At 39.5% G+C, this 17,912-nt stretch overlaps 1 protein-coding gene across 2 annotated transcripts in view; it reads left to right on the plus strand.

Moving 5' to 3' along the window:
• The window catches only part of dos (daughter of sevenless), a 317,510-nt gene that overhangs the window by 140,977 nt on the left and 158,621 nt on the right, over window positions 1-17,912 (plus strand). The window contains exon 2 of one of the 2 annotated variants that reach the window (XM_067142689.2): window positions 6,833-6,883. The exons of the other annotated variant lie outside the window; for it this stretch is intronic. Coding sequence (XP_066998790.1) covers window positions 6,833-6,883 — 51 coding nt within the window. The remainder of the gene's footprint in view (window positions 1-6,832; window positions 6,884-17,912) is intronic. 2 annotated transcript variants of the gene reach the window in all.

The raw sequence follows: 17,912 nt of genomic DNA on the forward strand, positions 1-17,912 counted from the left end.
TTGCCGCTGTCCTTCTCTGGTTTGTTTCATGCCTGTACAAGTTGCTGAAGCCATACATTTTTCAGGTTATCTCAGTAGTTTACTGGGGTCGTTGGAGCCACCCGGGCTCCATATAATAATAATAATAATAATAATAATAATAATAATAATAATAATAATAATAATAATAATAATAATAATAATAATAATAATAATAATAATAATAATCCCCTAAGTGTGTAGTAGTCTATGTGCAGGTTAGGAATTCTTAAAACTGCTAGTTCTAAAATTAGTAAATTTGTTTCGAGGTGGTCATATGATCAAGTTACGTCTTGGGGAGAAGTTAGTGGCTGTTACTCAGCTACCTCATCTCTAGAGAAATATCATTTAGGGTGATGTATTGTTGATCTAGGGAGAACATATCTGGCAGGCTAAGTGAACTTGAATTCCACAGAGGATAGGTTCGAACCCCACCATCGGTAGCCCTGAAGATGGTTTTCTGTGGTTTCCCATTTTCACACGAGACAAATTGTTGGACCGGGCGAGTTGGCCGTGCGGTTAGAGGCGCGCGGCTGTGAGCTTGCATCCGGAAGATAGTGGGTTCGAAGTCCACTGTCGGCAGCCCTGAAGATGGTTTTCCGTGGTTTTCTATTTTCACACCAGGCAAGTGCTGGGGCTGTACCTTAATTAAGGCCACGGCCGCTTCCTTCTAACTCCTAGGCTTTTCCTATCCCATCGTCGCCATAAGACCTATCTGTGTCGGTGCGACGTAAAGCCACTAGCAAAAATAAAATAAAATTGTGGGATTGTACCTTGGTTAATGCCTGTTCTTCACCCGGGGGTTTTGTTGGTGAAACCCATAAAGGGAACAATTTGCTGCCCTCCATGTTTACGAGTTGTAGCGTGCATTTTAGGTCTAAATTTCTCAGCTAAGTAGACGGTCTTGCTGTGATAGGAATCACCAGTCATTGGCATAGAATAAGGCCTGAATCTACACCGGTTTGGAAAGATAGTACGTAGTTAACTGCACTCTTCTAACCGCTTGGCTACTCTTGTCTGTACCGTATATTAAATAAGAAAGAAAAAATACAATACCGCCTCCCCTGATAAATAAATAAATAAATAAACAAGTAAATACGTATTCCACACGCATATTTAAATAATTCATAGAATCCTTAACTTTCAGAGAACGAATAAGTGGAGGAGTTGCCAACTGTTCCATCTTAAAATGTGATCTGCCTGCCACAACACAGAGAAAGCTACGACCGAGTGAATTGGCCGTGTGAACTTGCATTCCACAGAGGATAGGTTCGAACCCCAACATTGGAAGCCCTGAAGATGGTTTTCTGTGGTTTCCCACTTTCACACGCGACAAATTGTGGGGTTGTACCTTAATTATTGCCACGGCCACCACCGTCCCAATCCTAACCCTTTCCCATCCTTGCATCGCTGAAAACCTGCAATATGTTAGTGTGACGTTAAGCCACTAGTGAAAAATGAAATCTATGGCAAGCGATGTGAATTAACGCAAATTCCTACCATGTATAAAAGAAAATATGCTGCAAATTGTAAGTAATGCAACAACAACAAAAAGGCAGTTATTGTAGGAGCTCTCGACCTATCAGCTCTACCAAGTGGCATAAAAATTAACTGTTACAGCAGCCCGCGACATATCACTTGCCCATTTGTTAATATTTTAACCCCCTTATGTTCCTCCCTTAAGGATTTTTTTTATTTTTTTTTATTTTTAAGGTTTCTCAGAAATTACTTATGACCTAGGAGGAACCTCTGTATCAAACTTCACTCTAATCGGGTTGATTGTTCTGAGATATCGTGGTGAGTGATAGAGAGGTATTTCGCGTTTATAAATGAAGAGGGAATATGTTTCTTGTGACCAAATAATGTTGACTGATTTAACTTTTTGTTCGTATTTCGCATCGTGCATGTTCATTATTTGCCCAGTAAAGTAACATAAATCCTTACCACCCGTACAGAAATCGTACTGTAAAACCTAAGTAACGTATTTTTAATTACAAGTGATTACTCTCATTATTAGACCGTATTGGAATTCAATATATTACATTTTTTACATTAATTTATTGGAAACCACCTATTCAATACTTTAAAGTATTTAAGACTATGATATAATCATTCTATTAAGGTTGTAATGGTACATGTTTCACCTGTCATCGCAGGCTTCATCAGCCATGAATTCGAACCCGGGGCCTCCGGGTGAGAGGCAGGCACGCTACCCCTACACCACGGGGCCGGCATGCCCCGAACAAATAGCATTTTTAAAAAGTTAAAGGAGGAGCGTAGTTTCGCGCAATAATAGCGACAAGTTATAAATTCCTGTGAAAATGCTCGTTCATTCCTCCCGTATGAAGTTCACACTACGCGCTTGTCATCCAATGTTTGTACCTAAGAATGCTATCTGTAATATCGTCCAATAATAAAGGTATAAACTGAGGGGCCTAGTTTCTCACGATAATAGTGACAAGTTATAAATTCCTGTGAAAATACTCGTTCGTTTCTCCCGTACCAAGTTCACACTACGCGCTTGACATTCACTCGGTGGTTCTGATACATAATTACGTTTGTACGTAAGAATGCTATCTGTAATATCGCCAAATAACTAAAGTATTAACGGAGGGGCGTAGTTTCTCACATTAATAGCGACAAGTTATAAATTCCTGTACAAATGCTCGTTCATTTCTCCCGTACCAACTTCACACTACGCGCTTGTAATTCAGTCGGAGATTCTGTTACATAATTATTATGTTTGTACGTAAGAATGCTATCTGTAAAGTTTAAACTACGCACTACCGATTGAAAGCGCCCGGAGCCTCCGCTCCGTAGGCCTAAACAACCGCTCCGTTAACAGCACTACTTCTAAACACTTAACCCATGGCAACGTTGCTTGTGTATGGTGGTCTGACGGTTACTTTATCTCTACTCCTCGTATTGTAGGGGTGTGATGGGGGAAGAGGGATGGGTGGGGCGTTAATATCGTTGTTGGTGCGCGTAGGGGAAGGGGTGTGGAATAATAATGCGTTTTTCTCTTGGGGATGGGGGAATGCAGGTAGGCGGAATTTTTCTTTTGAGAACGGCATAATATAATGGACATTTCGTGCCGAAATCAAATATCGTATTATTCCGCGAGTGCTAACAGTAATGGATCATTATTCATTACATAAGTAAAATATTTACGCATTTCTACCGTACAATATATTTCATACGAAATCTCGCTAAACCTTGTATTAAAAAATATTGCATATTCCCGCTAATTCCCCTGCAAATCCAGCCATCTACGCCCCACCTTCACTTTCCTGGGCTATCTTGTCACGAACCGACCTGAGATTTTGGCTGGATTCCAGAGGCAGGTTCTGGGAAAGGAAGACCAACGCTGTGTTGATCTCTCATTTCCCCTGCTAGGAGTTGGAATCTCCCACACGCTGAGATATCCGTATTGTGTTCCTTTGAGATATGGACTTACCATTTTATCCTCCATTTCCTGGAAATAATGTTTCGGTACAGTAGTCTCCTACTAATTTGGGATTGCTCCGTCTAGCCAAACGTAGAATGTGTAAACTAAGAATGGGATGTTTCATGTGCAAAGGAATTGTATGTATAAAAACGATCTACTTATCTATTTCTTGAACGAACCGTTTAATGAGCAGTGTTATGTTTTTTGTCTCCCAGGTAGTATTTGTATGGTTTTCGAAGACGTTAAAGAGCCTGAAATTTGTAACTTATGTGCCAGTAAATCTACCAACACGTGATTGGCTTATTTGAACACCTTCAAATTTCACCAGACTTGAGCCAGCATCGAATCCACGAGCTTGGGTTCATTGCCGCATAGTTGCCCGTTCCTATGTCTTTCACAGTTTGTTTGATAAAGTTGTATCTCGGTTGTCCACAGCGTGTCTTTCCTTCATTGAAATATGTTGCCACTATTAGTGTAAATTCCGAATGGCGTATCGCAAGTCCCGCCAGTACAAACGCCCCTTGCATATGAAGTGTGCTTAAGTTCTCCGGTTTGCCATCTCATCCTTCCACGAAAATTTCACCATCCTACGGAAGCACCGCATTTCAGGCCTGCTCCTTGGCTGAATGGTTAGTGTAGTGGCCTTCGGCTCAGAGGGCCCCGTGTTCGGTTCCTGGCCGGGTCGGCTTAAATTGTTGATTCCCTTGGCTCGAGGACTGGTTGCTTTTGCCGTCCCCGACATCCCTTGGAATTTATACACTGAACTCAATACTATCCTCCACCACAGTAACACGTAATCTTTCATATAAGACAGATAGCTCCCTCCCGCCTCGGAGGGTCTGCCTTACGACGGTTGCAGCAGGCTAGCAATAGCCACATGAAATTATTATTATTATTATTATTATTATTATTATTATTATTATTATTATTATTATTATTATTATTATTATTGTAATATTTCAAACGCTTCGAGACGGTCGATTTCTGTCTTGTGTGGTAGTGTCCAGATTTTCTGAGGAATGCAACAGTAAACCATTTAAATACTGTGATATCCAGCTGTAATTTGACTTGGGGAGCATTTTGGTATGTATGCAAGGCTCTCCCTGTTTCACTAGACATGTTCTCGTCTTCTACTGGAAGTTTCTTTACCTATCCAAAGAACTGTGCTGGAGTGGGTTAGATGATCTCACGAAATCCTTGAAATCAATGTAGGCCTATTAACTTGAAATTGGAAATAGGCTTGTGTATCTATTATTTACCTGCATTTCCTAAAATAATAACCGCGGTATTTCATAATTTGCGTATTCCACATTCCAAGGTATATTTTATGAGCATGCTATTGCTGTTGTGAACAGCATGCTCCAGTCCACATTGTATGCATTTAGTTCTCTCTCTCTCTCTTTTGTTATTCGTTGTATATCGCACCGACACAGACAGGTCATGGTGACGATGGGATAGAACTAGAACAGGACTAGGAACGCGAAGGAAGCAACGGTGTCCTTCATGTACAACCCAGTAGCGTAGCCAGGATCGACTGATTGGGGAGGGGGAGGGGAGTGGGAGTTGTTTTAGGTACAACATTATTATAGAACATAATGAAGGTGCTTATGATTGTGTGGTGTGCGCATGCACGAGTGTCTTTATAACGACACTGGTACAAGTGAATTATGTTCACTGTCGGCAGCCCTGAAAATGGTTTTCCGTGGTTTCCCATTTTCACACCAGGCAAATGCTGGGGCTGTACCTTAATTAATGCCACGGCCGCTTCCTTCCCACTCCTAGCCCTTTCCCATCCCATCGTCGCCATAAGACCTATCTACGTCGGTGCGACGTAAAGCAAAAAAAAAAAAAAAAAATTGTGATATTCAGATTGCAGTCCACTACAAAATCTTACATTAAAATACAGGACGAGAACAATATGATCAAGGTAAATAGTTTTACAGCGAACGGTATGTTCAGATTACAATCTAAAATCCACCTTTCGAGTCTTCTGAGAAAATAGATTCACGAGATCTGTTGGTTTTACAATTATGTCTTTGTAAATGTTCAAAGGAGCCAACACATTGAGTCAACTTTCACTTGTTTATTGCCGGTTTCTGTTATTTTCTTGTGTAAAACTTCCATTGGGGGGGGGGGGGGAGGTCTAAATCCCCGTAACCTCCCTTACCTGTGTCCCTGGTACAATCCCATCATTAGTCTGCTGTGACCGGGTGAGTTGGCCGTGCGGTTAGGGGCGGACAGCTGTGAGCTTGCATCCGGGAGATAGTGGGTTCGAACCCCACTGTCGGCAGCTCTGAAGATGGTTTTTCCGTGGTTTCCCATTTTAATTAAGGCCACGGCAGCTTCCTTTCCGCTCCTAATCCTGTCCTATCCCATCGTCGCCATAAGACCTATCTGTGTTGTGCGAAGTAAAGTAAATTATATATTTAAAAAAAAAAAAGTCTGGTGTGAAGCACGGGAAGCCATCTTCAGAGATACAAGGACTTGCCCTTTGTAATTTCAAATGCATGGATTATTTGTATTTCGTTAACCAGTGTCAAAGGAATCGCTTTCAATATCCACCTTGTTACTTTAACTGTATCTGGCCGATTGGTGCATGTGTACGGACAAACAGTCGTGTACAGTAGTGTGAGGAACTGCAGCTCTGCATTCGGCGGCTAAGCGAGGACTGACTGCAAATGAACGGCAGCAGTCAACGTCCCGATCTTCTATTCAGATGGTCCCGGGTTCGATTCCCGGCTGGGCGAAGGATTTTTACTATGCGAGATTAATTTCTCTGACTCGGGGTCTGGCTGGTTATGTTTTGGCATTCAGTCTGTTAGATCCCGCAGCAAGCTATGTACGTTTTTTTTAAATATTGTACTGTATATATTTGTTGTGAAACGACGTGATGACATGAATAAAAAAATAACCTTGGACAGCAAAAAGCGTTCGGTGTGCGGTGATTAATGCAATTATATTGGCATCGTCAGAACGCTGAGACGCAACTGCAAGTTGACTGCTTATTTAGACTCCAATATTGCGTCCGTGATTCCTAGCACATGTATACATGTCAGCCACAAAGCCTCGCCACTTCACCTCCATTTGGAAGCACCACCTTCAAGGTTTAGGTCAAACTTGTAAGATTATAACATGCATACTAATTGCATGCGTACGTTAAATTTGCATGGGATCAATTTAGATTAATAATACTGCATTAATTAATTTAAATCCACCCCTTTCTCTGGACATCTTTCAGAAGAATACCATGTCGAGATGTTGCAGATGTTGGTATTCGTGGTTATTGAGGTCAATTCAGATATATTTTTAATATATTGTGCTATGTAAAGATGATTAATTAATGGTTCGTTCCTTTCTCTTTTTCAGGTGAGTATCGGAGCTGCATGGCTGATGATTAAAGGAGATTATCTGTCGTCTGTGAGTTATCATAAGTTCCAGTTTAGATAATTTATTATTTATGTGGTTCCTTCTTTGTTGCAATTCTGTCTTCATAATATTCTATAGCTTCTTGAAATGTTGGATTCTGACATTTGAAACTAACCGTAGGCGTATATTGCATATTGTAATTTATATTAGCTTTTTAAAGTAGAGATGCAACTGAGCGTGATAGAACGTGATAAAACATTAAATACCTGGTTCCGATGGATGATTGTTTAATTTCACCCCCTGTGGGTGGGGGACGCAGACGGTATCCCCTGCCTGTCGTAAAAGGCGACTAAAAGGGGCGACCAAGGGCTTTTTATATTACGTAAATAGCTATTCGCTTAGCTGCCAATATAATTGCAGGTCATCTCCTTTTAACTCTTCTAGGAAATACTGGGCCTTCCTTAATTCTTTCTACACTATCCATTCTACTTATCGCCCAAATACTTTTAATAATGTTGGAATCAGCCGTAGCCATCATTCAATCATATGTTTTTGCTACATTGGCCACCCCTACCGCAACAATGACTTTTTTCAACTAATCATAAGGATATTGGAACATTATACTTCATTAGTAACTATAGTGGTATTGGCTGCTATAACTAAGAGAGCTCAAATTCCATTTTCTTCTTGATTACCAGCGGCTATGGCAGCCCCGACACCTGTATCAGCCTTGGTACATTCATCAACATTAATATTAAAATAATAGAGAAAAGTAGTGCAGCGGATGCTAAGGCTTGCACTAAAATACTCAAAATGAGTTCATTATATTATATATTAATATTTATGTGATATTATGTTATAATTGGCAATGTAATTATGACCCATTGTTTAATAATGAATTTAGAAAGTTTCTGCGATCCTGCAGGTGGGGGGGATCCTATTCTCTATCAACACCTATTTTGTTTTTTTGGTCACCCCGAAGTCTATATTTTAATTCTCCCAGGATTTGGTATGGTCTCTCATATTATTAGTCAAGAAAGAGGGAAATTTAGAGTATTACAATGTTAAAATTTATATTTATGAGAATAGGAAGGAAACTCATGGTAATGATTTTTTTCAAACATTTAGAGTATTACAATGTTAAAATTTATATTTATGATCATATTTTTAATCCCCCTATGTTTTTTAATTGATTATTGATGGGTGGTTCAGTCTTTGATATATTTTATAACTTTTATGTTTTTTGTGGGTTGCACCCTATCAGGTGATTTTGGTAATTTGGTAATTGTTACTAATCTTTATCAACTAAATCTATTTTAATTATTTTTTCACTAACCCTAAAATTTCCAAAAATTCTTGATTACCAAAAATGCAAAAAATTGCGCACTTTCCAAAAAAATTATTCAAAAAGAAATCGCCCCCCTCCTTAAATAGTTATTTTAACACTAATAACCACCTTGCACCAATTCTTACTATTCATACGTTAAAGTTTTAGTAATGAAGTGCCTGATAAAAAGGATTACTGTGATAGAGTTCCTCGAACGCAAACAAATATAAAAGCTAAAAAGGTTAACCAGTATTTCCTAGAAGAGTTACAAGGAGATGACCTGCAATTATATTGGCAGCTAAGCGAATAGCTAATGTGCCTGGGCGAATTAGAACCATGAGCCTACTTGTAATTAGTACCATCACGTAGGGAACACCATGGGTCACTTTTACTTGCGCGTAGTACCACTATGTTAGGTACAAAATAGGTTTGTGATTAGTAGCGACAGTGTGTGGCTCAGGATGCATTTTACAGTACCTGTGATTCGTACTCCTATATGAGCGACACCATGGTTCTGCCTTGCCTATGCTTAGTACCCACTATGTGAGGAACACCACGGAATAGTGCGAGTCCCTGTGTTTAGCCCACTTATGTGAGGAACGCCATGGGTTTGTGTTGCCTGTATAGGTTTGCGTCACCGGGCGAGTTGGCCGTGCGGTTAGGGGCGCGCAGCTGTGAGCTCGCATCCGGTCGATAGTGGGTTCGAACCCCACTGTCGGTGGCCATGAAGATTGTTTTCCATGGTTTCCCAGTTTCACACCAGGCAAATGCTGGGGCTGTACCTTAATTAAGGCCACGGACGCTTCCTTCCCATTCCTAGGCCTTTCCTCTCCCATCGTCGCCATAAGACCTATCTGTGTTGGTGCGGCATTAAGCAGATAGCAAAAAAAAAAAAAGTTTGCGATGCCTGTACATAGCGCCGCAGTGTGCGAAACGCCATAGGTCTGTGTTACATGTACGCATTACATTACCTGTGAATAGTACCATAATGTGTGGAATACCGCGAGTTTACGCTACTTTTGATTAGTACCGCAACATGACAAATAGCATGGTTCTACTTTCCTAGCGATAAGTACAATTATGAGGGGCCGTTGACCTGGATTTTGGACCCGTTTCGACTACAAGCATCATCGATTCAGTATTGTGCTTTAGAAGCAGTCCCTTGGTCAGTAATACTATTGTTTAACGCTAATTTCTGGGAATGTGGGGCATTCCGAGTCGAATTCACTGATTGTTTTAACTTTATATTCATCCATTCATTCATCGTCCTCACGTTTTTGAATTCTGGCCAGTGGAGGATTATGAATTTTTAAATTGTCATAACATTTTGTCTAATTTTGTACCAGTAGGGACCGATGACCTAGATGTTAGGCCCCTTTAAACAACGAGCATCATCATGTTTAATTTGAGATAAGCTATTATGAAAATATGGAAGAATTACTGTATGCCATTTGTGTTTTATACACAGAAATGCACTGGTTCTTGTTGTTCCATGGCCTGTTTAATTTAATTTAATTGAAATTAGAGAAAACAATAGAAAACCGTATTGGAGTAGATACGAATACGAATTGTCATCAGGGGAGCACTTCAGTTGCTTTAGCTGTCTCTGCCATATTAAAAGTAATTATCAATTCCTAAGCCTCCGTAGCTCAGGCGGCAGCGCGCCGGCCTCTCACCGCTGGGTTCCATGGTTCAGATACCGGTCACTCTATGTGAGATTTGTGCTGGACAAAGCGGAGGCGGGACAGGTTTTTCTCCAGATATTCCGGTTTTCCCTGTCATCTTTCATTCCAGCAGCACTCTCCAATATCATTTCATTTCACCCGTCAATATATTAATCATTGCTCCAAAGGGGTGAGACAGGCTTCGGCAGCCGGTACCGTTCCTGTCCTCGCCGTTAGATGGGACTTCATTAATTCTATTCCCGATCCGGTCGATGTCTGGAAACAGGCTGTGGATTTTCATTTTCAGTCATCAGTTCCTAGGTTTTAAAGACGCTCCATTTTTCATTCTTAATACATACATATCGCCCCTGTTTATGCAAAATATAATCTAACGTAATTTGATTCTTAAAATGCAAATTAGTATGAATCGTGGTAGAACACGCATGGCAGCTATTGCTACTCGTATGAGCCTTTGATCCGAACGTAAGTGAAAATTGGATTTTCACTTTTTCGGTGGTTTGTTTTAGATTTTTCTCTTCGGTGTACCGGATGAACTCTTCTAGCATCTATTCTATCTCTTTTTGTCTTACCTTTGGCGAATAATACAATATCGTTTGCATATTCCAGCAAGTAAATAATGCTCTCTCCGTATGGTTATACCTCCCTTGTGGGCTTTGTGCAGGATTTCTTCAGGTCTGCTATTGGTATAGCGAACAGTGATGGGATGGGTGGGCTTCCGTGTGTGACCCCTTTTTCGATCCAGAAATCTTCCGACTTGTTATCATGTGCTTTTATTACACATGACGTTTCTTGGTAGATTTTTGTGATTACATGTTATGATTCTCATATTTTGGTCCGTATTGAAATGTACAATAAAGTCAAATAAATATGAAAGTTTATTTGTTCCATCTTTTCAATACATAAAAAGAATAAAAAAAATAATTAAAACTGTAGGGGCATGTGTGATCCTGTGTAGAAGATGTTCGTTAATGCCACAACCGCTACTTTTTCAATCCTATCCCTTTCCTATCGTTTTGTCGCCGGAAACATTCGGTGTGTTAGTGCGACGTTAAACCAGTTTAAAAAATCCAAAGTACCTCTGTCGACTGTGTCGAAGGCTGCTTTAAAGTCTGCGAAAAAGGCTTACAGTTTGCACCTTCCTTGCTTAGATATTTCGCTTCCTGCTACATAATTGTGTATGTTGTCGCTTGTGTTCTTTCCTTTCCTAAATCCTGATAGTGTTCCAGGTAAAGCTTTCTTGTCTTATATTTCTTTCCTCATTTTCTCTTCCAGAACCATCGCATAAATCTTGTAATGCGGTATTCAGAAAAAGTATAACACCTCTGTAATTATCCGTGTGTCCTTCTCATCCTTTTCTGTAGGTGCGATGATTCCTTTCCTTCATGCGCTAGGAGAGCCTTTTCCTTGCCAAGCTCCTCTTATTATACCCCTCAGCTCTTGCTTCACGTTCTCTGTAGCGCATAGCCGAGGTTCGTTTTTGATATCATCATCTGTTAATCTTTCATTTTCTTCAGTTGATTTTCTGTCTCTTCTTCTTACACCTCCGGCATCTTGTCTGAGGTGCGTTCTTGTACCCCGAATTCTTTGGTTGTCTTGATCTGCTTTCTTTCTAATCTCTCTATAAAGAACTGTTTTCACGTGTCCATAGTTACGTTGCTGCTGGTTCTTGTTTTCTGTTTCCTTTCTCTCTTAATACTTCCCGATTCTGAAGTTACGTGCATTATCTTTTCTTAATATTATTTTGTTTTTGTTTTTTCTTCCCTTTTGCATAAACATTTGCATTCTTTCATCAGAGTTTTATATTCGTGAAGCTTCGTTGAGCCCTTCCGTGTTTCTCGCAGCGTTTCCTTCACTCGTTTCTTCGGGTCCCAGAACACTTCATCCCACCATATATTTTTGTGCTAAACCTTCTCTTCGTTCTTGGTACATAGGTCTACTGCACGGTTTATTGCATCAGTTAGTGTCTTCGTGTTTTACTCTGGATTACCGATTTCTAATTGTATGTTTCAAGTTCCTCCGGATCCCGCATTTCATAATCGATCCACTGCTGTCCTTTCTGGTGTTGTTCACTTTCTTTGTTCTCATGCTGAGTAGACCCTACCGCTCTTTGAGGCGGATGGTCTGCCCCCTTTTCCTCTACTCTAAACTCGATTCTTTCATCCAGTGTTGGTTTGTCCAATAGAATGTAGTCTGTTACAGACTCTCCTCTCTCTCATACATTTGTACTTTTGAGCCAACGATTTCCCACTCTTAGGAGTGAAAGTTACTGTTTGCCGCCGTATTTATCGCTAATCACTTCCTGGGCAACTTCGGTTAAAGCTATTGGTATTTTGTTACTGTTTTCTACATCAGAACGAGTTCAGCTACTTTCCAGCAGTTCTTGTCTCCCACTTTAGTGGGTGGGGGATAGAATAAATTTACCTTACCCTTTGCCTGTCGTAAGAGCGTCTAAAAGGTGTTATCCTCAAGCGCTCTCAGCAGGGGAGCGTCATTTTCCCTCTTTTAGAGTTTGTATGCAATGAAAAGTGTATTCAGATCTTCTTTACATTAATTTGGCTCCATTTTTATAATAACAGCTGTCCATATTTTGCTCCATAGTGAGCCCTTCCCGCGTCCAGGTACGACACAGCCATAATATCCCGACAGTCAGATGTAATCTCAGGGTATCTCTTCACATAAGAAAAATATTTAATTTTTCTTCTAGGCTAGGCTTTGCGTGAATTCAGAGAAAAAGGTAGGGACCGCACGCGATAATCACCGATGACGTCTCCATCCTATCGCATACAAGTGCAAATTCATCACTTACCGCATAATTCTAACGCAAATCGCATGATGATCACCTTTAAAACTAAGTCAATCTACTCACAACTACCACAAATTATCACTCACTGTATTAAAAAATAATGAGAAAACATATTTATTAAACTAAGGAAAAATAAGAAAGAATTGAGAACTCGTGGCATAATGAACTTTCACAATCGTTGATTAAAATCATTAATAATTCCTAAAATTCCACATTTAAGTCAGCGCTGCTTTACTAACAAAATAATATGATATAATGAATTCACTATTTCTGAAATGAACTCGAGTTCTAATATTCATAATCATATTTGAAAAATTAAATCAATCATTCACATCTATCACTGTATCACAATTACGTCGTAGTTAAAAAAATAGAATTCCTCCTTATAATCTATAAAGTCTGAAATCATGGAATCTGAATTCGTTAATGTACTATATCATTGGCGAAGAAATGTATTATGATGACTGACGTGCTAAGGTTTCCATCCCTTTTGCCTCTTAAATCACGGCTCCTAATTTACTATCTTCTCATTTAAAATTATAACATGAATTATAAATCAACACTCAAAATATAAAATAATTCTTAATTTACTGCTATAGGCTCAATATGCATCCATTCGTTAAACTTATCTTTAATATATCATATGTGCAAGTAATTCAATAAGTATCTACGTTATGATATCTCGGTACTATCTATATGCGTCGCTTCTAATATCTATATTGGCTTAACACACCTTTCACTTCACATATGCTACTAGAATACATCATAAGATACCTGTGTCTTAATATTAACAGCTGTACTTGACGTTACACCACCTCTCAAATCTCAACTATGTGTAAATATTCACCATTCATACCTTATTTTATGTCACTCCCACGGCGTATCTCTTTCCCATTGTGCTTGCATCGTCTAACTGATCCAATATATTCATATCTAGCATCTACCATCTAAATATACGTCTCATAATCACCATAACGCACATTATCGTACTCAGATCAATTCATATATCTTCTTTCTTCATTATAAAACCTTCAATTAATTCCATTTTATCTTTCTCAATACCATTTCTCATCATTCATAACCTCCTTCATAATAAATGCAATTACTGAGACGTAACATTCTTCTTTACGTAAATAAGTAAACTCGTGTCCTCATCCCGAGTTGGTGCAGCTCTTTTCAGGCACACCCCCATTGGAGGTGAGCTGCGTGTACCATTTGAACCACATACCAGCCCTCCTGCCATTCTTAAATTTCTGGCAGTACCGGGAATTTTACGTAAATACTCCTTTAAATAGATCAATTTTCTTCCAAAATTACCTTAAATATTGCGTTCGTGCCTTTAATAACATTACTTTACAAGGAATAACTCGACTATATCTTTCACTTCCTCTCATGCGATCCACCTGTGACGTAATCGTTGACCGAATGGTTTCGCCAGATCCGTAGATATTATTCACCATTACGATAATCTTTACACTCAGCTGTTAGATAACTTTTCTTCCTACTCGTATTCTCAATTACCTTAGTAATTCACTTATGTCATGCATAGCCTACACAAACTTAATATAGCATTAGCAGCTTAAATGTAACGCACTTCACTTCACTGTTTCACTTGCACTCTTAAATATTTCACACTTAGAATACTCTATTCTAATGCATATGCCTAGCTAAATTAAGAATTATAATACTTATGGCAAACACATAGGGTAATTCCGGGAGAGTTGCCGCACTTTTTATGCCTTTTGTTATATCTCGGTATATTTACTTTAAAAATTGTTGCAAATTCATCGAGCATAATTTGAAAACATGTACATTTGATCAGGGATGAACAAAATATTGGCAATTGAAAGTAAATGGGAGAAAGGAGGGAACAAAGGAATTGTTGCATCTGCGGCGTCTCTCCCTGGATCCCGGTATAGATACCGACTTTGCTCGGGAGAGATGCCGCAAGTAAAATAATTAATGACAAAATCAAATTTAAGCCAATTTCTTCAACTTTAATATAACCGAACACTAGAACGTACTACAAGACAATTATATCCACATAATATAATCATTCAATGGTAAAAGAATCTATCTGAAAATTTACAACATTAAATTAATCATGAATTTCGATTTACTATGAATGTGCATGTGCAATGGATTCTTCACTGTGTTATATAAAAAATCCCACGGCACTTAAGGCCCTTGAAAGGGCTCAGGCCTGCCCAGCGACCGCTGCTCAGCCCGAAGGCCTGCAGATTACGAGGAGCGTGTGGTCAGCACGACGCATCCTCTCGGCCGTTATTCTGGGCTTTCGAGACCGGGGCCGCCATCTCACCGTCAGATAACTCAATTCTAATCACGTAGACTGGGTGGACCTCGAACCAGCCCTCAGGTCAAGAGAAAATTCCCTTACCTGGCCGGAAATCGAACCCGGGACCTCCGGGTGAGAGGCAGGCACGCTATCCCTACACCACGGGGCCGTCGTGTTATATAAAGGAAACATCAAAATCATAATGAATATAATTCTGTCCTGACACAGTAATTTGAAAACATGTCTAAGGCAGGATTCTTAAATCAAAAACTGATGTTTATCCTCGTACAAGTTTTTACAGATTGTTTCTTAAAACTTTGTTCTCTAGCAATCTTGCTGCAACAGTCGTTATATGTGGAGCAAGATTCATGCAGCCACTGTTTGTAACTCAAACACTAGATACAGTCATCCTTTTTTGAATATCAGTTTAACTTCGGTGATTATTGAAGTAGCTGTACCTGCTGGACCCAGAGAGCCTTTTCCCAGATTTCCTGACTGCATTCTAAGTTTCATTGTTCGTTCCGTCATTATTCTGTAGTATGATTCTGCCTCCCTGATCAGTATTTCCTTGGCTTTCAGTCTTCTAACAGCCTCTCTTAAATTTTCCTCTGTCTATTGAGGTCTTTTAACAGTGCCCTTACTTTTATACTGAGCAGGCATGTCGCAAATTTTTATTTCTGAAAATAATATAATTTTATATAATAAAATAATGTTACCAATGAAATCAGTAAAATAGATTATGTATATTAAAAATTGTGAGACGATAAAATATTCGAATAAAATACCAGTACACTCTGAATAGTATTGAATGTTTCCAGATCGCTTGTAGAATCTGATAGCAATGAGGCATCTCACCCGGATTGTTGTGCGGCAACTCTCCCAACTATCAGGGAGCGACGCCGCACCCTCCTGTTGTCATACCTCAAGGCTATCATGGCCCAAAATTAGCTTACTCTCAACTACAGTTATGCTTCTGACGTCTACTGTACTAAAAACGTCTGATTTAAGCATTTGAAGCCAACTTAATATACAATAAATTAACACACGGAAAAACTTTGTCAGGAGGAAACGTGTACTCGCCTCAAGATATCGGCTATAATTAGCGTAATATACGAGCAAATTTCGTCACACTCGCAGACAGTAGTTCTTCCTTAGAAACTGAAAAACCACACATATTGCCATCTAGCTGTAACGATGGGAACCTTTAGCTACAGTGTATGCGGCATCTCTACCGGAGCGGCATCTGTCCCGGATTTACCTTAGCTCGTCTTTTATCATACCAGCTGTCAGTTGCTCTCCTCCTGCTGCTCGTCACATTGCTGGTTCATTGGCCATGGTTCGAGGTTCGGTTGGATTCCTCGTCTCATCTTAGGTAGGTTCAGCTGGTTGGATGATATCTCCCTCCAGGTTGGTCCATCTGGATGCTTAGCAAGTCATCTTCTTCTCGGAATAACTGCCAATATAATTAAATAATGTCGACAAGTAAATGTTCATTTTAAGTTTTTCTTAGAGTAATATTTCTTTTTAAATTATTCTATTAATCTTCTCTTGTGTTGTAGTTAACCAATTCTCTAAATCTGCGTAAGATCTTCCGTCGTATCTTACGAAAATCTTCAATTTTAAATTTGTTTTCTAAAAATATTATTCCTTCCTTGATTTTTCTTCTGACGGAGTAATTCTCTCCAATCCTTTTCTTCTTTTACGACTTCCAATTAATGATTTCCGATGTATCGCTGATCTTGCGCCTCGGGTCTATCAGTGTACGTATTTAAATAAATTCTCGTATATCCCGCTGTATCTATATTTTCCAGAGTGTTTCTGCAGGTATTTTGCCGTCTTCTCATAAATTATAATAGTTATTCTTCAAAAAACTTCTGCCGTAATTTTTACAATTTCCTTTCTTCGACGCAGCAACAGCAATTTGCTTCCTCTCTTCTCGAGTTCAGTTTTTCAAGTAAGTTTTTCAATAATCTCTATTATTTTACTTGTTTTTTTTTTTTTTTGAAACACTTCCCCTGACATTGCTCTGTTCTGCACCGCCTTTGAAAAGTAGTCGTTCCAAGTTAATCATGGCCTTTAAAGTATGAAGGCTTTCACGGCCGGTGTCAATATCGCTGGCGACTGCGGGATACAGGAGAGCGTATCTACACGACGCCACAGATGATGACTACCGCAGCAGTAGTCGAAACGTCTGGGAGAAGCGAGAGGAGTGGACCACGGCATAACAGCCCGGAAGAATTTTATGATAATCATGGCCTCCTATTGTATTCAGATGTCAAGACTTTCTTGTATACTCTCTTGGGTCTGAGTGGCGCCATTTTGGAACACGTCCGAAAATGCAACGGGCTCAATATTTTGAGAATGTTTAGCCATATGAATGTACATATTTGGTTCATTTTATTACATATACTGTAAATCATAGCCCTCAATAACGAACCCCTCCTGACTCTAAAAGAGGATAAAGGAAGAAGTTTGACCGTTCGATATTTTTATACTTATAAAAGGAGTACAATTAGGGGGTTGAAATTAACTCAGTGGCTTAGCTGCTGGTATTCCGCCCAGAAGGCTGAGGTTCGAATCCCAGTCGCGACAATTTCATCTCAAGAATCACGTGGCGTCAGGAAGGGCATCCGTTCTTTGACCCCCGGCCAAAGCCAATATGAGCTTGGATGGCTCCAAGGACCTCATAAATAGTTGGGATAAGCCAAAGAAAGTTTAAGTTACGTTTTTTAAAAGAGACCTACAGTTAACTTAAATAGTTATTGCACACCTTTGGTATGGGTTTCAGAGGGTTGAGTGACGAGGCTAAAGCCTGCAAGAAATATGCATAGAGCAGAACGTGTTTCCACATTTCTTAGAAACACCAAAATCTAGCTTTTTAATTATTGTTGCCAGTAAAATTAAATGATTCTTTGACATACAATATGAAGCATATTTTTAAAAAAATAATTAAATTATGTAATGATATG

This window comes from Anabrus simplex, chromosome 3 (genome assembly GCF_040414725.1).
Source record: "Anabrus simplex isolate iqAnaSimp1 chromosome 3, ASM4041472v1, whole genome shotgun sequence".
NCBI lineage: Eukaryota > Metazoa > Arthropoda > Insecta > Orthoptera > Tettigoniidae > Anabrus > Anabrus simplex.